Source organism: Bos indicus x Bos taurus, chromosome 11, assembly GCF_003369695.1.
Source record: "Bos indicus x Bos taurus breed Angus x Brahman F1 hybrid chromosome 11, Bos_hybrid_MaternalHap_v2.0, whole genome shotgun sequence".
NCBI lineage: Eukaryota > Metazoa > Chordata > Mammalia > Artiodactyla > Bovidae > Bos > Bos indicus x Bos taurus.
In genome coordinates this window covers 66,667,930-66,691,062 of record NC_040086.1, presented here as the reverse complement: position 1 = coordinate 66,691,062, position 23,133 = coordinate 66,667,930, and the positions used below count along the sequence as shown (strand labels likewise).

At 45.4% G+C, this 23,133-nt stretch overlaps 1 protein-coding gene across 2 annotated transcripts; it reads right to left on the bottom strand.

Annotated features, from left to right (window-relative positions):
- Positions 1–530: 530 nt before the first annotated feature.
- PROKR1 (prokineticin receptor 1) lies at positions 531–18,619 on the bottom strand. Of its 2 annotated transcripts, none has more exons than XM_027555671.1 (3): positions 18,367–18,619; positions 14,063–14,707; positions 531–3,059 (listed from the first exon to the last, which is right to left on the bottom strand). In XM_027555671.1, the coding sequence occupies exons 2-3, from the start codon at positions 14,647–14,649 to the stop codon at positions 2,363–2,365; spliced, it is 1,284 nt and encodes a 427-aa protein (XP_027411472.1). In that variant the 5' UTR covers positions 14,650–14,707; positions 18,367–18,619; the 3' UTR covers positions 531–2,362. The 2 variants fall into 2 exon arrangements, with proteins under 2 accessions (XP_027411472.1, XP_027411471.1); XM_027555670.1 differs by lacking the exon at positions 18,367–18,619 and adding an exon at positions 17,787–18,358.
- Positions 18,620–23,133: the final 4,514 nt, after the last annotated feature.

Here is a 23,133-nt window from a genome sequence, read left to right as displayed (position 1 = left end):
CTTGCCTGGAGAATCCCAGGGACGGGGGAGCCTGGTGGGCTGCCGTCTTTGGGGTTGCACAGAGTCGGACATGACTGAAGCGACTTAGCAGCAGCAGCAGCAGCAGCATGAGGACCAGCATAAAGTGGTCCTCAGATTTCTAGTCTTGGCACTCAGGTGCTATGGATTTACCAAAGTAGATTTATAGGAGAAAAATTTAAACCAGCTAAATCTCTTTAGGATGGAGAGAAGTTCACAGGCAAGAAAAACATGAAATAGCATTGTTCTCAGAATTCATATGCGGAGAAGGCAATGGCAACCCACTCCAGTGTTCTTGCCTGGAGAATCCCAGGGACAGCGGAGCCTGGTGGGCTGCCGTCTATGGGGTCGCACAGAGTTGGACACAACTGAAGCGACTTAGCAGCAGCAGCAGCAGAATTCATATGATCATGGAATCAGCACCTATTCAGTGTTCACTCAGAAAACCATTACAGTGTAACTGGGAAAACAATGAGGGAGGGAGGAAATTACAGGAATACTATGGTTAATAATTATATATAGAGAGAGACTATTTATTTCACTTGATAATAACATTTTCATTCATTGTACAATCACAAATAGACATAATATCTAGAAATATTACAGACAGGCAAACAAGTGAAAATTTGATATTTTAGGCTGAAAATCAGGAAGAGGTTTGACTGTCACATGTAAAAAGCTCCCATTTAATATAGTCAACTCATGTTTAACATTCTTAATGGAAAAGATGAACATAAGGACAACAAATTACATCATTTTATTATTTTTCAGTTCAAAAATTAAACTTTCCTAGTTTTAGAATGCAATAGAATTGCCTTTCAAAGCAGACTGGCTTCAGGCTAATATTTTAATTAGTTTGCATTCTCTGAGAGTATTCTAGTTAAACCAGAGGGTAAATCTGCTGGATGATGAATAAAAAGAAACAGGTTTTAGAAATATGTCTTCCAGGCAAATATAGTAACTATTAAAAAAAAAAAAAACTTTGCCACCAAAACTCAAGAGTTGACTATATTTGGAGGGGGAAACAGCATACATACATCACTTAGATAGCATTATGTCAATAGATGTGCTGCTCTAGAATTATTTAATAAGAAGACAAATCCATTCCACATCTATCCACCCCCATGAGATGAAACCAGACTGAGAAACAAATATCACACCCCCCAGATTCACGCTGGCTAGGAACAGGCATGACTGGTACCTCCATGATCAATCACAAAGATGCTCTGATTCTGAAGTTTCTAAAACTCTGAGCTCATTTTCTCACTGGAGACCTATCTACCATTTCTTTGCACAATTCCGCCACCAAATTTCAATCCCTTATTGTACCAATCTGTCATTAGGAACATAATACACATATAGAACTGCTAACAGGGGTAAAGGAATAATTCACACAAACAATATGAAAGGGGGAGATGGTGAGGATTCTAGATATATAAGCTAAGATGACAAGCTTTTCCTTTCCAGGGCACCACACATAGCTATTAGTCCACTCTTGATTACTTGCATGGTTCAAAGAGTTTTCCCATATATTATCTCATTGGTTCTTCATGGTCACCGCATTGGGAGCTGTCACAGGTATTATATCATCTTCATTGCCTCCGAGAGGCCTTACCCAGGCCCATACAGGTGATAGATCCAAGGCTGGGTCGTATCTTCTGGTTCCAAATTTCCAAATTCAAAAAACCAAACAAAGGAGGTGGATTAAAAAGGCCCTCAATAAGCCTGTAGTCTCTGAATCTCACTGGTGCCAACCCCCACCCCCCACCGCCTATTTGTATGTTTCTTTCTTTCCTGGGTGCCCAGGGTGAGAGTCAGAACCAGGGATAGAAGGGAAGATTGCAGAAAGAGCCAGGAACCTGCTTTGTATTCTTGCCCCAGGCCAGCAAGTGTTAGGAGTGAACTCAAGCCTAAGAACAATCCCAGAGACAGGTTATCTCAGTGTCTGATGAGTAGCTGAGATGATCCAGAGAGAACTTCACCCTACAAACATATAGACCACAGTTTTAGGTGACTACTCAGGCTCCCTTCTGGAAAACCCATCATTCCACACTATGTCCCATCATTTTTTTGTGTTTGTTTAATCCCTATTTCTTTCTGCCAATCAAATATCATCAACAGATACAGATATCACCAGTGCCTACACTTTGCACAAATTAGATGTTCATTGAATGTCGGCCACTGGTGATGGTGTGATCACACAAGTTTTAGAGATTCTGAGCTCCCTGAACACAGCACTGACATATTTGTCCATTTCTTTTGCCCTATGTGGCAAACCTAGAGTTCCTGGTTGATAGTGTGGGCTTAAGCACATTGTCAGGGGCCCAAAGGTCCTGTTCTGGAGTTATTTCAGCCCGATGCAGTCCACCTCTTCAGTGGCAGGCACCCCCGTGGTTTTGAGGTCAAGGTCCCCACTGGACTTGCTGCCATTGTAAGAAGCCTTCCAGTGGAGCAGCATAATCTTCTTGAAGTACTTGATGGTGTTATTCTTGACAGTCACGAAGCACACGGTGTTGATCATGCTGTTGCTCATGGCAATGCACTCGACCACGTAGAAGGCCGTGAGATAGTGTTTCTCCTTCACAAACACTGTGGGGAAGAAGTCCCGCACGATGGCGAAGCCGTAGAAGGGCGCCCAGCACAGCACGTACGCCGTGAGGATGCACATGAGCACCAGGACGGTCTTCCGGCGACAGCGCAGTCGCTTCCGGATCTGCTCCGTCTGGAAACCAGGGACGGCCTTGAACCAGAGCTCTCGGGAGATCCTGGCATAGCATAGGGTCATGGTGACCACTGGGCCCACGAACTCGATGCCAAAGATGAAGAGGAAGTAGGACTTGTAGTAGATCTGCTGGTCTACTGGCCAGATCTGGCCACAGAAAATCTTCTCCTGGCTCTTGACAATGACGAGGACCGTTTCAGTGGTGAAGTAGGCTGACGGTATGGCAACAAGAATGGACACCACCCACACCAAGGCAATCAAGCCCGTGGCTGTTTGGTACTTCATCCGGGGTCTCAGCGGGTGGACAATGGCCAGATATCTAGGATAAGGACACAGCTGGTGTCAACATGTAGTAAGGAAGTGCTGGAGGATATTATTTTTGCAACATTGAGACACAATCAAATGGCACCTATGGTACGTGGGCTTCCCGAAAAGGCAGACTTGCATGCCAGCTCCAGCCCCACATCTGACTAGCTGTGCAACCTCAGGCAAGTTATTTTTAATTGAAGGACAGCTGTTTTACAATGTTAATTTCTGCTGTATAGCAAATATACATCCCACTGCTATACAGTAGGACCTTGCTATTTATCCATTCTATATATAATAGTTTGCATCTGCTAACCCCAAACTGGTCATCTATCCCTGCCCCAACCCCCACCCCTTGCCCCTTGGCAAAAACAAGTCTGTTCTCTATATCTGTGAGTCTCTTCTGTTTCATAGATTAGTTCATTTAGGTCATATTTTATGGCAATCCACTCCACTATTTTCACCTAGAAAATTCCATGGATGGAGGAGCCTGGTTAGGCTACAGTCCATGGGGTCGCAAAGAGTTGGACATGACTGAGCCACCTCACTTCACTTCTTAGATTCCACATGCAAGTGATACCTTATGATATTTATCTTTCTCTTTCCGACTTACTTCACTGAGTATAATAATCTCTAGGTCCGTCCTTGTTGCTGCAAGTGACATTTTTTATTGTTTATGGCTAAGTAATATTCCATTGTATATATGTACTGCATCTTCTTTATCCATTCAGCTGTCGATGGCCATTTAGGTTGTTTCCATCTCTTGGCTATTACGAATAGTATGGGTGTGAACATAGGGCTGCATGTATCTTTTTGAATTAGCATTTTCTCCAGATATATGCCCAGAACAGGTAACTTATATTTAATCTCTCTGAATCTCGACTTCCTTATCTGCAAAAGTTTTTGCTTGTTTGTTTTTAAAGATTAAACATGCCAGTATATACACAATTTCTGGCACAGTTTTAAACATGGTATATACTCAATAAATGGTAACTATTATTATTAAATTTAATAATAACATGTCTTATTGGTTTCTAGCCTGGCACTATTCCCAGGTCCATGCTGTTTTCAGGGAAATTCATCCTAATTACCCCACAGTTTAGAGTTAATAGGACTTGAAAATTCTAAGGACTTGTTGGGAAAATTTGCCTTTTCTGATAGAAATAGTGGGCAAGGTTTTGCTTTCATTCAACACTTTTAAATACATTAAAAACATTACTCTACATGCAAAGGTGAAAGAAACGCATGTGACCATTTATCTTATTCTTCAGGCTGGAAAATGCAGCTTAGTGAGAAATGACTGACTTTCTTAAGGTCATATGCCATAGTACTCTCAATAGAAAACATTTAAACCTATCTCACATGGTTGATGTGAAAATCAATTGGGAATATACATGAACATGTTTTTTGAACCACAAAGCAACAGACAGTAAAAGATATTGCTTTTGGCCTTTCCCCCTAAACCACACTGCTGTTACCACAGTAGTCCACGAAAGAAAAGAGAGCATTTTCTGGGGGATGTGAGTCATTCGAGCAGTATGAAAGTGTCCTTCCCAGAGAGAGTGCACACACTTAGGCAGACAGCTCTGATTTCCTGGAAGACATTCTGTCTGGCAGGGGGTAGAAGCAGGAGAAGGAGAAAGATGGAAAGTGAAGTGGGAGGGAATGACTAATCAACACTGGAAATAAACATATCCTCACGCGTCCACAGCTTATTCCTGGTAAAACAAAGGGCAAACATGACAGGGGCCTAAAGAAAGCTAAACAATTCTGTTTGCTTTGCAACTGATCCCCTTGAGGTCATCTTACTTGGGATTCTGATTGGAAGAGGAGGTTCCTTCTTTTTTTTTTCATATCATATTTCTGCTGTTTCTGTCCACCCCATAACACAGACAGCCAGCCCCACTGAGTGGCACTTGGAGAGTTCACTGGCACAAGACTTCTGCTCTCTTCCAGATGTTAGATGAAGTTGGATGGGTTGGGTTCACCCTGGCCACCCAGCTGACTGCTTGACAGGTTCTACCACCAACAACAAACCCTGGCAGTCACCAGTCTCCCAGGCTGGATGCTGAGGGTGAAATGGGAAGGCCTGCAGCGTGTTGGCAGTGCCTTTGTCAGTGCATGCAGTGGACCTCCCAGAAGACCACGTCACTCCTGCTGTTAGGAGGGCATCCGATCTGCTCTGAGTCATAACAAAAACTAAGAGTTTAGAGCTTTTGTTCTCATCATCTCTCTCCCTTATCTACCCCACCATGTTCTGCTGATTACTCTGTCAAAGAATGTTTTTGTATTCATACTTGCTTGCTATCTGAACTCACAATATACAATTCTATTCCTTCTTTTCCCACTAGTAATTTCCTAAGTTTTTATGATGTTTCAAACTCAGAGTGTTTTTTCAATGACCATGTAGGAGAGAATACTGATCCAGGAATGAGAACATTAAGAATCTAATCCCAGCTTTGCCACAGACTTATTATGTGAATCTTAGCCCTGTGGACTCAATTTCCTTATCTGTGACATGGGAATATCAACTGCCTTTCCAAACTCACAGAGATACTGTGAGGCTCCAAAGTGATACTGCATATAAACAATAGACTATTAATATGCAAAATTGTTAGTATCCTAAAATGTATTTTTCAGAGCTATTTTATATAGCAAGCAATTTTCTTTCACCTGTTACTTGCAAATCCTGCATTTGCAAATTCTCTGCTACTTGGCTCTATTTTACTGGATCTACTTTATTGGATTTATTCATTTTTGCATCAACACTAATCTTCAGGGTAATCTGTGACTGTTCATCAGTTCATCCTGACATCACCCCACCTCCATCCCCAAGGTTAGCACCAGGAGGTGTGCAAGAGGCCTTCCAAATATATTTGCCAATAAGGAAATTGCAGGAAACTTTCAAGGATAGCCACCAGTTTGGCTATGCTACACTCTGAACTCCATGATTAGTAAGTAAAAGTCACTCAGTCATGTCTGACTTGGTGACCCCATGGACTGTAGCCCGCCAGGCCCCTCTGTCCATGGGATTCTCCAGGCAAGAATGCTGGAGTGGGTTTCCATTCCCTTCTCCAGGGGATCTTCCCAACCCCACGATTGAACCCAGGTCTCCTGCACTGCAGGCAGATTCTTTACTATATGAGCCACCAAGGAGGCATATTATTAGTAATACTTGCTTAAGTTTGTAAAGCAGCTTACAATTTACAGAGCGTTTTCAAATTTATTTTCTAGTTAGATAACCCCAACCCTATTGCTAAGGAAGAAAAGATACCCATCTTACAGATGAGCAAACTGAGATGGGAAGAAGTTAAATAACTGTCAAAAGCCATGCAGCTAGTAATTGACAGAACTAGGCTGTATATTGTCACCCTGCTTATTTAACTTATATGCAAAGTACATCATAAGAAACTCTGGGCTGGAGGAAGCACAGGCTGGAATCAAGATTGCTGGGACAAATATCAATAACCTCAGATATGCAGGTGACACCACCCTGATGGCAGAAAGTGAAGAAGAACTAAAGAGCCTCTTGATGAAGGTGAAAGAGGAGAATGGAAAAGTTGGCTTAAAGCTCAACATTCAGAAAACTAAGATCATGGCATCTGGTCCCATCACTTCGTGGCAAATAGAGGGGGAAACAGTTGCTGACTTTATTTTTCTGGGCTCCAAAATCAATGCAGATGGTGATTGCAGCCATGAAATTAAAAGATGCTTACTCCTTGGAAGGAAAGTTATGATCAACCTAGATAGCATATTCAAAAGCAGAGACATTACTTTGTCAACAAAGGTCTGTTTAGTCAAGGCTGTGGTTTTTCCAGTGGTCATGTATGGATGTGAGAGTTGGACTATAAAGAAAGCTGAGCGCCGAAGAATTGATGTTTTTGAACCATGGTGTTGGAGAAGACTCTTGAGAGTGCCTTGGACTGCAAGGAGATCCAACCAGTCCATCCTAAAGGAAATCAGTCCTGAATATTCATTGGAAGGACTGATGCTGAAGCTGAAACTCCAATACTTTGGCCACCTGATGTGAAGAGCTGACTCATTTGAAAAGACCCTGATGCTGGGAAAGATTGAGGGCAGGAGGAGAAGGGGATGACAGAGGATGAGATGGTTGGATGGTATCACCAACTCAACGGACATGGGCTTGGGTGGACTCTGGGAGTTGGTGATGGACAGAGAGGCCTGGTGTGCTGTGGTTCATGGGGTCGCGAAGAGTCGGACACGACTGAGCAACTGAACTGAACTGATACTGATGATGCAGATCCATCCATATCTTGTTCGAAATCCAGTGGGTTCTCCAGTGGGTACTCCATTTGTTCTTTCCATTTCCAACCAGAACAAGCAACCCTTCCTCCTTCCCTCCTGAAATCCTAGCAGCCCCTCTCTTCTTTTCATCATAGTCAGTTTCTACCTATAGATGTTCCAAAATGGAGTTAGATAGTTGGCAACTACTTTTCTTTGCTTAGGAGTATGCCATTGGCTTGACCAGTGTGTCTAACACTACAATGGCTCAGGTTCAGATCCACTTAGAGTCAGCATTTCCCAGAGAACAAAGAATAAAGGCTGCCAGACAAAGCAATGTCCAGCCACTAGCTGTGTGATGGCAGTGGGTTGTGTGATTAAGCAAAAAGGCTTGGAGCTCCTTTTCTGTCCCCGGGACTCAGCCCCAGATCTCATCATGGAAATGGTGATCACAGTGGCTACTAGGTGGCTCATGGGATGGGCAGCTAATGCACAACCTGCTCCTTAAGCAACTGATAAGCTCACCAGGAAGTATTTGTGCTTCCTAAGGCTGAGTGCTGTTCCTCCTGCCTTAGTTGCCTCATCCAGACAGTAGAGAAGAGCGGCCAACAGGCAGGCTGACTGGTAGCTTCCCCTAGATTCCAAGGGAATCTAAAAGAAGGGACTCCAGTGCCCTATGTGCCTGAGATCCAAAGATACACCCCAAAGATTGTGCGGCTGTCTCCACATCAAAGGGGAAACCCAGACCTAGGGGACAGGGTGCTCTCAGGGTTTTTCTTAGTTCCCTGCTACCCTCAGGACTAACTCCCTGTGCCCAGATTTTGTGATCCTGTAGAGCAAGGTCCTACTTTTTTTTTAATTTTATTTTTAATTGGAGGATAATTACTTTACAATATTGTGATGGCTTCTGCCATATGTCAACATGAATCAGCCATAGGTATACATATGTCCCCTCCCTCTTAAACTTCCTTCCCACTTCCCTCCCCACCCCACCCCTCTAGGTTGTCCCAGAGCACCTGCTTTGGGTTCCCTGTATCATACAACAAATTCCCACTGGCTGTCTACTTTCCATATGGTAGTGTATAATGTTTCAATGCTACGCTCTCAAATCATCACACCTTCTCTCCCCCACACTGTGTCTAAAGTCTGTTCTCTGTGTCTGCATCTCCACTGCTGCTCTGTAGATAGGTTCATCAGTACCATCTTTCTAGATTCCATATGTATGAACTAATATACAGTATTTGTCTTTCTCTTTCTCAATTACTTCACTTTCTATAATAGGCTCTAGGTTCATTCACCTCATTAGAACTGATTCAAATGCATTCCTTTTAATAGCTGAGCAATATTCCATTGTGTATATGTATAATTTCTTTATCCATTCATCTGTCTATGGACATCTAGAGTGATTCTATGTCCTAGCTATTGTAAATAGTGTTGCAATGAACATTGGAGTACATGTGTATTCTTCAGTTATGGTTTCCTCAGGGTATATGCCCAGTAGTGGGATTGTTGTTGCTAGTTTTATTCCTAGCATTTTAAGGCATCTCCAGTCTGTTCTCCACAGTGGCTGTTTCAATTTGCGTTCCCACCAACAGTGTAAGAGGGTTCCTTTTTCTCCACACCCTCTCCAACGTTTATTGCTTGTAGACTTTTTGATGATGGCCATTCTGATGGGTGTGAGATGATACCTCATTGTAGTTTTGATTTGCATTTCTCTAATAATGAGTGATGCTGAGCATTTTTCATGTGTTTATTAGCCATCTGTATGCCTTCTTTGAAGAAATGTCTAAGTCTTCTGCTCACTTTTGAGTTGGGTTGTTTGCTTTTCTGGTATTGAGCTTCATATGCTTGTATATTTTGGAGATTAGTTCTTTGTCAGTTGTTTCATTTGCTATTCTCTCCCACTCTGAGGATTGTCTTGTCGCCTTGCTTTTGGTTTCCTCCTTTGTACAAAAGCTTTTAAGTTTAACTAGGTCCCATTTATTTTTAGAGCAGGTCCCTGTTCTTTCTGATCTCTACTCTCTTACATTCTTTGCTCTGTCCCCACACCTCCTGTCCTCCCCGGATCTCACTCTCACCTCAAGCATTCTCACCTCTCAGCTTTTGCAAACACCATTCTACCCTCTTGGAAATCCTTTCTTCTTCTTTACTGATAGTCACTGGTTGAAGCCAAGTTAAAAATCTGCCTCCTGCAAGAGGCCTCCTTTGACTCTTCTGGTATCGGATGATCTTCCCTTTTTCCAAATTTCATTTCAAACTGACGCTTTACTTCCCCTCTAACTCTTCCGTGTTAGTTCTCACCCCTCCCTGCGCCCTGGATGACAAGCTTCCCAAGAATAGGGATCATGTCTTACTTCTTTCATAACCTTTGCTGACTGTGAACTCTGGGTACTTAGAATCTTAATAAAACGTCACCCTCAACAAGTACCTAGCCCTGGATGAACAGAAATGTAATAGGCCATGGTGACAGTTCTCAAAAAAATTGCAACCTGTTTTTGGAAAACAGAACATCAATGTGTTTACCCAGCATGAGACTGGCAGGTGGTCTGGAGCTCAATAATAAGACATTGGAAAAGCAGATGAAAAGATTCCAGCCGTGTTCTGTAGACAATGGTGGTGTTAGAGGTCTTTCAAGCAAGAGAGGGAGGGGTGTATGAGGCAGAAGATGAATTTGGCTGTAGTCTTGCTTTCTTCCCTCAGTCTACAGGGCCCTTCTCATAATTCCTACAACCTCCAATTTTGCTCCCATCTTGAGGCCTTTGCACCTTGTGTCTGGAATACTCTTTCCCAGTCTTTACAAGGCCAGTTTTTTTTTTTTTCCCCTCCATCATTCAGAGATCTGTTTCAATATCTCTTCTGAGACACTTTTCCTGACTCCCACCTAGAGCCTCTCCCATGCTCCATCACTCTCAGTCTCTGCTTGTGTGTCTGTCTGTCTTATTGAAGAACACTTAATTTACAATGTTGTGTTAGGATCAGGTGTATAGCAAGGTGATTCAGTTATGCTTACATGTACTTGTTTTTTGGATTCTTTTTCATTATAGGGTATGTATATTTTTGCTTTTACTCAGAGTATTTCTAATGTTCTGAAATTACCTTCCTTCTTTGCTTGCCTGACTGGTCTCTCTCCATCAAGCTCCATGAGTGCAAGGAATTTTTTTGCTTATTCACCATCATTTCACCAGTGTTTGTAATAGTATTTGTCACATTGAAGGCTCTCTATAAAAATGCATTGTTTGAATGAACAAATGAGTAAATGAATGAATGTTTAGGATGGATTGTGAGGGAGTAGGGTTGGCAAAGGGGCAGAGCCAAGAAACACTGGTGGCAGGAAGACCAAGAGAAGACTGTGATAGTTCAGCCCTTGCTGGAAAAGTGGGAGGTGGGAGTAGGGGCTGTGGGTGGGGCGTACTGTCAGGCCCTGGGAATAAAATGAATGGTGGAGAAAGGGAGAAAGCAGCAAGGACAAAAGGGATTTGCCAGGTTAGATGCCTGGGAGAACCATGGAACCAATAGTAGAGACAGAAAACAGGTAGGAGATAAATAGTTTTGTACTACTATAACTTGAGAGCTGTATTTCTTAGAAACTTTGTAGTATTATTTCTTTAATCAAATCATAAAACAACCACTGTGATGAAAGCAAAAGAGGCGAGCCAATCAGAAATAGTCATAGGTTATCTGGTTCTGTTATTACTGTTCCTTTAAAGGGTAATTTACATATTATAACATCCGCTGTTTATTTAGTACTTACTCTGCTTTAAGCATTGTTCTAAAGAATTACAGAGTCCCTTGGACTGCAAGGAGATCCAACCAATCCATTCTGAAGGAGATCAGCCCTGGGTGTTCTTTGGAAGGAATGATGCTAAAGCTGAAACTCCAGTACTTTGGCCACCTCATGCAAAGAGTTGACTCATTGGAAAAGACTCTGATGCTGGGAGGGATTGGGGGCAGGAGGAGAAGGGGACAACAGAGGATGAGGTGGCTGGATGGCATCACCAACTTGATGGATGTGAGTCTGAGTGAACTCCTGGAGTTGGTGATGGACAGGGAGGCCTGGTGTGCTGCAATTCATGGGGTTGCAAAGAGTTGGACACGACTGAGCGACTGAACTGAACTGAACTGAACTGAAAGAATTACATGTGTTATTTCATGTTATCTTTAAAGCAATCCAATACATTAAGTTTTCTTATCATTCTTATATTATACATGAGAAAACTGAAGCAGAGAGGGGTCAAATAACAAAACCCTGAAGCCAATAGACAGTGCAGTAGGAGTTTAAACCCAGGCAGACTAACTTCTTGGGATTCTCTGGTGGCTCAGATGGTAAAGAATCTGCCTGCAATGTGGGAGAGCCCGGTTGGATCCCTCTTTGGGGAAGATCCCCTGGAGAAGGAAATGGCAACCCACTCCAATATTCTTTCCTGGAGAATTCCTTGGACAGAGGAGCTTGACAGGCTAGAGTCCATGGGGTCACAAAGAGTTGGACGTGACTGAACAATAGACTAACTGCTCATACCATTCTTACAGAAATTTATAAAATTAAAGATATTTTTATAACTGTGGGCATATTTGTTTTATCAAGATAAAAACTAGTTCCCAACAACAAAATCAAACCTGAAAATCACTGATTAAATCCTGAACACATGAGGCCAAACAGGAATCTATTCATGAAACTGAAACTTGACATGTAAAAACACGTAAAAATCTAAATAATTTGAAACAAAGATCACAATCATCACTAAATGAACTTAAGGCGTTGGAGCAGTCAGTTAGTCGGCCAAGGCCATTGGATGGTCCCGTGCAGGCAACACCGTTTCCTCCAGTGTCTGGGTTCAAGTTTCCAATCACAACACTACTCTAAACAAGAGCAGTCCCCAGGATGCAAAGCATGCTTCCAATTAAAATCCCTACTATAAAAGAAATGCCTGCAATATTTCAGACAAGCTGAGTTTCATATGAAAGTTGAATAAGAATTTGAAAGAGTTTGGTAGATGGAGGTGAGTTGATTGACATAATAATAGATAATATTATCTTACATGTTCAGAATAGCCCGATGTCCTGATTTTACCCTGGCTTCCATTCCCCTTGAAGCTGCTTCTTCCTTCAGTGTTACCCCTTTCCACCAGTAGGCCCCTCCCTGGTAAAATGGGTCTCACGCAGGCAGCAGGGGCCCACCCCACAGCAGGCATCTACCTACTCGCCCGCAGTGGCTGGGAGCACCCTCTGTGAAAAGATGTCCTACTAGAGCGAAACTTCAGGAAATGACCCCTTTGTTTTGTCCTGCTCGTGTGCTAAAAGAGATGGTGCAGCTTCCACTTGCAGAAAAGTTCAGAGACAAGGTCCCTGGAGATCTTCCTCAACAGCTGTGAGGAGGACTTGGGAAGCAGGTGCTCCTTCCACATGTTCACCCAGAGCCTGTTCATGGGTGGACAGAACACCATGGGGCTCCATGGCTCACACTGAGGACCTCAGCCAAGCCTTCTTCAGGGATGACACTTCTGACACCTTCTACAGATGACAGACCAAGGGCTGATTAATGTGCTAACCCTCTGACATGCTTCTAGGTTTTAAAGCCAGGCTCCTTCTCAATCCCCTCTCAATCCCAGGATGTCCTGATTGCAAGGAGTGGGCCAGATGCCACCAGAGCCCTCGGGCCATGGGACACAGAGAGCATCTGTGGTTCAGGCCCTCTGGGTTAAGACGGAGAGACAGACTGTTCAGATCCAAGTACACAGAGGCCCGGTCAGACCCTCAGGGTATCTGTCTCTACACTGCAACACAGTGTTTTGTAATAAGAGTTCAACTTTGGGCAGAGGAGCCTTCAAAGACTGTCCCAAGGGCACAAAAACCACTCTGGTCCATTAGCACAGGTGATTATACTAAATGAAAAGCCTGAAGATATAAGATTGGCAAAGGCAGCTCTTACTGATTTTATTTATCTTACTAGAATCAGCTCTTCTGTACTGTTGCACACTACTGTATGAAAAGGAGCAAACTGATTATTGCAACAAAAACAAAGAGTAAGTAAGCATATGCTTTGTTTTGACTTGTTTTGTTTGTTTTTTCAAAACAAATTCCTCAACCTTCTTTAAAATCAACCAGTGTTAACACTGTTCATCTACTATAGTTGTAGTAGTAGTGTTAGTCATTCAGTCATGCTGGACTCTGTGTGACCCTATAGACTGTAGGCTCCTCTGTCCATGGAATTCTCCAGGCAAGAATACTGGAGTGGGTTACCATGCCCTTCTCTAGGGGATCTTCCCAACCCAGTGATCGAACCCAGGTCTCCCACATTGCAGGCAGATTCTTTCCATCTGAGCCACCAGGGAAGCCCTAATCTACTATACCCCAATATAAAATTAAAAATTTTAAAATAATAATAACTATTAAAAAGTCAACTGGTATTAGTAGGGTGTCATGTTTAGTATAGTAGGTCTTGATGAGATAGAAACCTCCTTTAAGATTACCAAGTTGACTCAGGAGGTAACTGCCTGCAACTTAAACTTCTCCCTCCACACCTCCTGGTGGCTGTCTGCCTCTAGGCCTTGGACAGCACCTAGCAGCAAGTCCATAGCAGAGAAATCAGCAGCCTTCTGGCTACCCAACTCTAGGGGCCTCTACTATCTCCTGACTCCTTACAGCTAGAAAACTACAATTCTCACTTTCAGTAAATGGGCCACCTTTGGCCCCTCCATGCATCCACAGTTCTGGTGAACACAGATACCTCTCATCAGTCACAGCTGCCCTTCCTTGGTGGTCCCCACCCCCACTCACCTGTCGATGGCGATGGCCAGCAGGGCATTGGTGGAGACGTAGAGAGAGACCGTGCGCAGGTAGTTGACAGAGGCGCACAGCACGTGGCCGTGCTCCCAGGAGAGCTGGCGCACCACGTAGTAGTCCATCTCGAAGGGGCAGCAGACAATGGCCACTAGGAAATCAGAGATGGCCAGGTTGGCGATGAGCAGATTGGTGAGGTTGCGTAGCTTCTTGTAGCGGGCCAGGGCAGCGATGAAGATGAAGTTGCCGATACCACAGACCAGCATAATACCCACCAGCGCCATGCCAATGACAATCTTGGCGGCAAAGAAGGTCCGGGAATTGGTCACATCCTCATCTTCATCCAAGGGCATATCATAGTCACCGTAGCTGAAGTTGAAGGGGAAAGAAGCAGCTTGGGCTCCGAGGGGGTCAAGCAGAGGGAAATAGTTGGTTGACGTATTGGTGGCATTCTCATCCATGACCCCCATGGTGATCTCCATCTGGCTGGTTGAAGCCTTGAGCCACACTCTTGGGAATTCCTCTGGGGTGATGTTGCTAGGCTGAGGTCTCCCTTTTCTGCTGAAACTCAGCTTTTCCTTCATGAGTCAGTGTGTCCCTGCAAACATCCATGGCGTCCAGAATCCAAGCTTCATCCTAAGCCTTTGAAAGACATTACACACAAACCAGGCCAAATTTAAAACCATCGTGTAACCTAAGCTGGCCCATTAGGCACCTGCCCAGAGTGAGCACTGGGTTGGAATAGAGATAAAGGAACCAGGGGAAGAAAACAAAGGAATCCAAACCACACACCCACTCATTTAGGTAAGGTTAGATTGCTATAGAGACAAACAGGCACCAACTCAGTTTATTTCCATTCCACTGAAGATTCTGAATGTTGCACTTTTTCTCAGGGGCCAAAGTAAGGAATGTGGGGAGGCTGAAGAGAACCAAAGTAACCTGCTCCAAACTCCTTTCCTTGTCTCAACAGCCTGAACTATGTCCTTGTGAAATTGTCCCATTCTGTGGCTTAAAAGGAATTGTTCTGAATCCCATTGAAGAAGCAAGGCTTTGAGACAAACCTGACTACTCTCCATGAGCTGGCCTCCTTCCTTCTGGCAAAACACTGCTCTAAAATCACAGAGCCTATGTAGCAGCTGCCTGTCCCTCTCCTTACTGGGTTTCCTATTCCTACATCCAAGGCAGCTGAGACCCTAGAAGCCACACACAGCATTTACCAAGGCCTGTCCCCAGACAGGGGCTGCAGGGTGAATTCCCAGCCTAATCACCGAGTGACTTAGAAAGGGGACACCGGAGCAAAGTCCTTCCTGGGATGGTTGTGTGTCCTGAGATAAAGAGTTTAGACATCCTCCAGGCAAGAGCTCAATGATGTCTGTAAAGCATTGAGCTCCGTGGAGAGGGAGGGTGTTACACCCTGCTGCTAAGTCGTTTCAGTCATGTCTGACTCTGTGCGATCCCATAGACGGCAGCCCACCAGGCTCCCCCGTCCCTGGGATTCTCCAAGCAGGAACACTGGAGTGGGTTGCCATTTCCTTCTCCAATGCATGAAAGTGAAAAGTGAATGTGAAGTCCCTCAGTTGTGTGCGACCCTCAGCGACCCCAAATGAATCAAGTTTAATGGTTATAAATGGGGTTGGGAATGGCACAATCAGACTGAATTTTAGAAATACCACTCTGATTACAAAGTGGAGAACAGGTTGGAGGCTTTTGGAATTTTGTGAGATCACAGTGATTGACAAGATGGACAGTAGGGGGAAGATGGAAGAGAGAGGGAAACAGAAAGGATTCAATGATAGACCATATGTGGGAGACTGGGAAAGCCAGAGAAGTTAAAAATATTTCCCAAGTTTCTAGCCTGAGCAAATATGAGGTGGTTTTTTTTTTTTTCTCCATCTACCCAATGTGGACATTAAGAGGTTATGTGACTAGCCCAGGGCTGTTCAGCTTGTAAAGATTGGAAATGTCTTTCTGCAATTATTGATAGTGATTTTTTCCCCTTCTATACAGTTTATTATGGCAACTTTCTAAACCCAATTGAAGTTTCAAACAGCCATTAATGTTTCATCTGTACTCCTACCTACTTCTCTCTGCCCCCTATTAGATTATTGTGAAGCAAAACAGATACAGGTATTTCACCTGTAAATATTTCAGTATATCCCTAGAAGATATAACTCTTGGGCTTCCCTGGTGGCTCCGTGATAAAGAATTTGCCTGCCAATGCAGGAGACACAGGTTTGATCCCTGATCTCAGAAGATCCCACATGCTGCAGAGCAATTAAGTCCTTGTACCACAACTATCGAGCTTGTGCTTTAGAGTCTGGGAGCTGCAACTACTGAAGCAGTTAGGCTCTAGACCAGGTGCTCTGAACAAGAGAAGCCACCACGATGAGAAGCCCGAGCACCACAACCAGACAATAGCCTCTGCTTGCCACAACTAGAGAAAACCGTGAAGCATTGAAGACTCAGCACAACAAAAAATAAATTAAAAAAAATTTAAAGTAACTCTTCCTTAAAAAAAAAAAAAACCAAGATGATGCTTTAAAGAAACAACCATAACCACTGTTGCACCCTAGGACTGCAAGGAATTACTAGTGAGGACCCAAGCCTCCTCGGTCAGCTGCAAGGAAGAGGAGGGTCCACCTGACCCAGATGCTGGGGCTGGGGTATCAGGAGGGGTTGTCTGCTGCACCGATGGGGACAGAGAGCCAAGAGCTAGCCGGAGTCCCCATGTCCCCTGCACTCTCCCTGCAGACCCAGTCCGTCCCACAGTCTGCAAGAATCAGACCAGGTTGCTGGGATAGAATAAGAAGGCTGGAGTCTGCAGAGCTCCGTGGAGGGCAGGAAATCCGGAGAGGGAGGGGAAATGTGGGAGTCTGAGGTTCCTGGGACAGGGAGACACAAGGAAGACTCCAAGGACCCCCAGGAGAGCTTGCTGTCCACATCCCTCAAAGGTGACACACCTGGAGCCTACCTTTGGGGGTAGAATTAAAGCGCCTCTGCACCCTGGGGAGGCTCGGCCCCAGTTGCATCTCTCCCCCAACTCTTTGCCTCTATTTGCCTCAGATAGCTTTTTCCTCTTCTGAGCATCAGTTCTGCCCCTCTCAGGCCCTGCCCTTGGCCCCTGTCAGATGTAAGAAGCAGAATCCAGAGCCTAAACGGCAGAGGATGTCAGGCTTGCCACCCAGGCAGGAAGGACCCAGTCAGGGTGGGACAGTCCTTGTCCCTGGCGGGCCCTGTGTGTCTCCGAGGCAGGGCACCTCTGGAAAAGGCCCTGCAAGCTTGCTACCTGGAAGACTCAGTCTTTTTTAAAACAAAGAGCATAAAAACTTCTTGGGGAGACCGGGTGTTAGGAGCTTTGGGATTTCCCCCTTTATCCCCACCTCCCCAAGAGGAAGCCCACTGTCACCTGGTGTCCTCTGGAGCCCTAGCGTTTAGCGCCCCCCCCCCCACCTCCCCACCCCCCGGCCAGACCCCTCCCATCTCTGGAAGCCTCCCTTCGCAGCCCCTGCTGGTAAGCCGTCTCCGGCTCGCAACTTTGTCCTCCGGAGCCTCAGAGGCCACACCTAAGGGCAGAAGGAGCGAGCAGCCCGGCTCCCCTGAAGATATGAGCACGAGTGTGAGTCTCTTGGAAAGCCCCCTTCCCACTCAAAAGCCCCCGCGCCCCGGAGGCCGGTGCCGCCTGGAATCCTTGGAGCATCGCTCCGGAGGGCGCGCTCTGTACCTGATTCATCCCGGAGTCCCCAGCCAGGCAGACGAGGTCCTGGGCTCTTTAGCCCGGGTCGGAGGGCACGAGCCACTGCTCCCAGAAGCCCGCAGGAAGAGCACGGTCCCCGCTCGGGGCTTTCTCCTGGCTGGGCTCTGCAGGAGTTGCTCTCTCGCCGCCGCAGATCAGAGAACCGCGGCTCCGCGGCGAGGCCACCCCCGCCCCGCACTCGCTGCCTCCGCCCCGGGGGCCGCGGGGCGCCCGGGGCCCGGGTGGCTGGCTCTGGGAGGCGTGCTCCTCCTGGTCCGCGAGGCTCCGGGACACACCGAGGCTGGGAGGTCCGGGCTCCAGGCGGGGCCACGTCGGGGCGCCCAGGCCAGCGCGCGGCTGGGGACCCGGGAGTCGCCCCCGGGCCGGAGTGTCGAGGACGCAGAGGCGAAGCTGGAGGCGAGGACACGCCGCAGGGAGCGCGCGTTCCCTGGGCTCTCAGGCTCCGGAACGACCGCCCGGGGCGGGAACAAGGGCGGCGGCGCTGGGAGCGGGCTCAGCGCCGACTTCGAGGTACCCACCCTGCAGTCCCCGGGGCTCGGCCGCTCACCTGGTCTGCCCCGGAGCCACCGCCAGAGTGGGCGGTCGGGCTGATGAGCCGGCGAGATTTCAAAGAACCGGGAGGAGCCTTCCCTTCTGCCCACACCGCCCTCGCAGGACACACTGGGAGCGACTCAAACGTCGCTCCCCCGGGCAAGCCCGACTGGACGCGGGGGTCAGCTTCATTTCAGCCCTTTGACCCCGCTGTTAGAGGCTCAGAGAACTGCTTTCCGGAAAGCAAGGAAGTTGGAGGAGGGCAGCGGTGTGGATGCAGGAGAGAGAGGAGCCCCACCGCCCCACCCCCACCCATCCACCCATCCACCCATCCACCCATCTACCCAGGGATATCTGATCAAAAGGCTAGGATTCTCAGAACTAACTTACAGAGCACTGATCTCCTTCAAAAGTCTACAAATTTCTCAAGAACTTAAATATAAAATCACATTGGGTAGCCTTTCCCTTCGCCAGGGGATCTTCCTAACCCAGGTATCAAACTCAGGTCTCCCACATTGCCGGCAGATTCTTTAACAGCTGAGCCACAAGGAAAGCCCTATAAAATTACCTTATGATCCAGCAATTCCACTTCCAAAAATATCCAAAGCCTGGACTCAAATACTTGCACATGAATGTTCACAGCAGCGTTGTTTACAGCAGGTGAAAGGGTGGAAACAACCCAGTGTTCATCAACTGATGAATGGAACTTTTTAAATGTGGTTATGGCAGAAAGTGAAGAGGAACTAAAAAGCCTCTTGATGAAAGTGAAAGTGGAGAGCTCAACATTCAGAAAACAAAGATCATGGCATCCGGTCCCATCACTTTATGGGAAATAGATGGGGAAACAGTGGAAACAGTGTCAGACTTTGTTTTTTTGGGCTCCAAAATCACTGCAGATGGTGACTGCAGCCATGAAATTAAAAGACGCTTACTCCTTGGAAGAAAAGTTATGACCAACCTAGATAGCATATTCAAAAGCAGAGACATTACTTTGCCAACAAAGGTCTGTCTAGTCAAGGCTATGGTTTTTCCAGTGGTCATGTATGGATGTGAGAGTTGGACTGTGAAGAAAGCTGAGCACCGAAGAATTGATGCTTTTGAACTGTGGTGTTGGAGAAGACTCTTGAGAGTCCCTTGGACTGCAAGGAGATCCAACCAGTCCATTCTGAAGGAGATCAGCCCTGGGATTTCTTTGGAAGGAATGATGCTAAAGCTGAAACTCCAGTGCTTTGGCCACCTCATGCGAAGAGTTGACTCATTGGAAAAGACTCTGATGCTGGCAGGGATTAGGAGCAGGAGGAGAAGGGGACGACAGAGGATGAGATGGCTGGATGGCATCACTGACTCGATGGACATGAGTCTCAGTGAACTCCTGGAGTTGGTGATGGACAGGGAGGCCTGGTGTGCTGCGATTCATGGGGTCGCAAAGAGTCGGACACGACTGAGCGACTGAACTGACTGAACTGAACTGATGCATACGTTAGAATATATCTCATCCTTGAAGAAAGGAAGGAAGTATAAAAGCGTTGTTGAGGACGTGGAGAAATTGGACCCTTGTGTGCAGCTGGTAGAAACGTAAAGTGATGCGGCCACACTGGAAAACAATATGGCAGGACCACAAAAAAAAAAAAAAAGAATTACCATATGATCCAGTAATTTCACTTCTGGGTATATCCCCAAAATTACTGAAAGCAGTGTCTGAAAGAGATATTTGTACACCCGTATTCTTAGCAAGGTTATTCACAACAGCCAAAAGGTGGAACCAGCCCAAATGTCTATCAACAGATGAATGCATAAATACAAATGTAGCTTGTATTATACATACAACAGAATATTTTTCTGACTTTGAAAGGATAGAAATTCTGACATATGATATGATATGGATGAACCTTAAGGACATTATGCTAATTGAAATGTCAGTCACAAAAAGACAAATGCTGCAAAATTCCATTTATCTGAGGTACCTAGATGCATCAAAATCATAGAGACCAAAAGTAGAATGGTAGTTGCCAGGGACTGGGGGGATAAGCGAAGGGGAGTTCCTATTTAATACAAATAGAATTTTAATTTTGTAACATGAAAAAAGTTCTGCTGGTGGATGGTGGTAATAGTTGCACAATAATATAAATGTACTTAATTCACTAAACTGCACACTTAAAACAGTTAAGAAGGTAAATATTATATGTTGTTATGTTGTAACCCTATGGACTGTAGCCCACCAGTCTCTCTGTCCATGGAATTTCCCAGGCAAGAATACTGGACTGGGTTGCTATTTCCTTCTCCAGGGGATCTTTCCAACTCAGATATCGAAATGGCCATCTTCTCCATTGGCAGGCAGATCTTTACCACTGAGCCACAAGGGAAGCCCAAATATTATATGTATTTGACCACAATAGAAAAAAATGGGGCGAAAAAATGAAGTCTTGATATATGACACAATACAGGTGAATCTTGAAAACATGTTAAGTGAAAAAAGCCAGCACAACAGGACACACACATGACTCCACATATATGAGGCACTACAGCAAGTAGATTTATGAAGACAGAGAATAGAATGAGGATGAGGAATAGCTAGTAATTGTTTAATGGACACAGAATTTCTGTTTGGGCTGATGACAAGGAAATGGATAATGGTAATGGTTGCACAACACTGAATACACTTCAGTTCAGTTCAGTCAATTCAGTCGCTCAGTCGTGTCCGACTCTTTGCGACCCCATGAATCGCAGCATGCCAGGCCTCCGTGTCCATCACCAACTCCAGGAGTTCACTCAGACTCACGTCCATCGAGTCAGTGATGCCATCTGGCTATTTCATCCTCTGTCATCCCCTTTTCCTCCTGCACCCAATCCCTGCCAGCATCAGAGTCTTTTCCAATGAGCCAACTCTTCACATGAGGTGGCCAAAGTACTGGAGTTTCAGCTTTAGCATCATTCCTTCCAAAGAACACCCAGGGCTAATCTCCTTTAGAATGGACTGGTTGGATCTCCTTGCAGTCCAAGGGACTCTCAGGAGTCTTCTCCAACACCACAGTTCAAAAGCATCAATTCTTTGGTGCTCAGCTTTCTTCACAGTCCAACTCTCACATCCATACATGACCACTGGAAAAACCATAGCCTTGACTAGACAAGACCTTTGTTGGCAAAGTAATGTCTCTGCTTTTGAATATGCTATCTAGGTTGGTCATAACTTTTCTTCCAAGGAGTAAGCATCTTTTGATTTCATGGCTGCAGTCACCATCTGCAGTGATTTTGAAGCCCAAAAAAATAAAGTCTGACACTGTTTCCACTGTTTCTCCATCTATTTCCCATGAAGTGATGGGACCAGAGATCTTACCCATGTTTCACTCTTTCCAGGAAGCATTCCTTGATTCCCTGAAGGCTTTTCACACCTTTTCTTGCCACTTCATGCCTCTCTTTGAATGTACGGCTGTATACCAATTTGCTTTTTATCTTGAAGTTTCCTGCAGAAGGGCTCTGTCTCATTCTTTTTTTCCTAAATTGGGGTATAGTTGCCTTACAGTGTTGCTAGTTTCTGCTGTGCAATGAAGTGAATCAGCTACATACATATATATATACACATCCCCTCACTCTTGGATCTCCCTTCCCTCCCCACGTCCCACCCATCTAGGTCATCACGGAGCACTGAGCTTCCCATGCTATACAGCAGGTTCCCACTAGCCATGTGCTGTATACACGGCAGTGCATGAGCGCCAATCTCAGTCTCCCGGTTCACCCCCTCCCCTGCCCCATTCCCATGTCTGTTCTCCGCATCTGCGTCTCTATTTCCGCCCTGCAGATAGGTTCATCTGCACCATTTTTCTAGATTCCATATATGTAGAAATGTGGATGGACCTAGAGTCTGTCTTACAGAGTGAAGTCAGAAAGAGAAAAACAAACATCATTCATTTTTGAATCCTGTTCAGTATTGTTTCTCAGACTTTCCTGATCATTAGAATTATTTGGGGTGTTAGTTAAACATACAATTCCCAGTCCTGCCCCAAACAAAGGGAAGATAGAAAAGGCTTTTCAGACAATTGTTGACTTGTCATTCCAGATAACATATATGTGTTCATTCCACATTGTGTGTCTTCCCATTTAATCAAAAAATTAAAAGCAAAGCACACTGTGCTTTAGTTATCTATTTCCACATTCCAAATTATGGCCAAACTTCAGAGCTTAAAGCAACAAACAGGTATGGTCTCACCTAGTTTCTAAGGGTCAGGAATTTAGGAGTGGCTTAGATGGGCAGTTCCATGTTCAAGGTTTACCTTGGGATTCATGCCAAATTTTTGGCCTGGGTGATACCTTATCTGAAGTCTCAACTCGGGTGGGGGGGATCCACCTGCAAGTTTACTCACAAAGTTGTCAGGCCTCTAGGTTTCACTAGCTGTTGCTGGAGACTTTAGTTCCTCCTATTCATGTGGGGCTCACCACAGACTGCCCAAGTGACCTCACTACCTGTGGTTGACCTCCTCTTTTCTGCAGTATGTATTTGTCACACACACACCTCTTGCCACAGTGTGGGAGGGGACCTCACAAGTGCATGAATACCAAGAGGGGGATCACTGGGAACTGATTTGGAGGCCATCTTGGAAGCTAGGTACTAATGCAAAACTAGAATTTTCCTATTTCCCCATCAAAAACCTGATAATGAATGGTTCTTGAGGCTAACAAAGTTAGCCACAATGAAGACTTTTTGACCTTCAGAGTAGGGAAGTACTGGGTGGCTTCTGGAGTTGGAGTCAGGAGGGCATAATTGGAATAACTTATTGGCCAAGACCCT

Coding starts and splice junctions, on each gene's coding strand:
- PROKR1 (XM_027555671.1), bottom strand. CDS start 14,649: ATGAAGGAAAAGCTGAGTTTCAGCAGAAAAGGGAGACCTCAGCCTAGC. Junction 3,060..14,062: donor CTGGCCATCGCCATCGACAG/GTGAGTGGGGGT, acceptor TCCTTATCCTAG/ATATCTGGCCATTGTCCACC.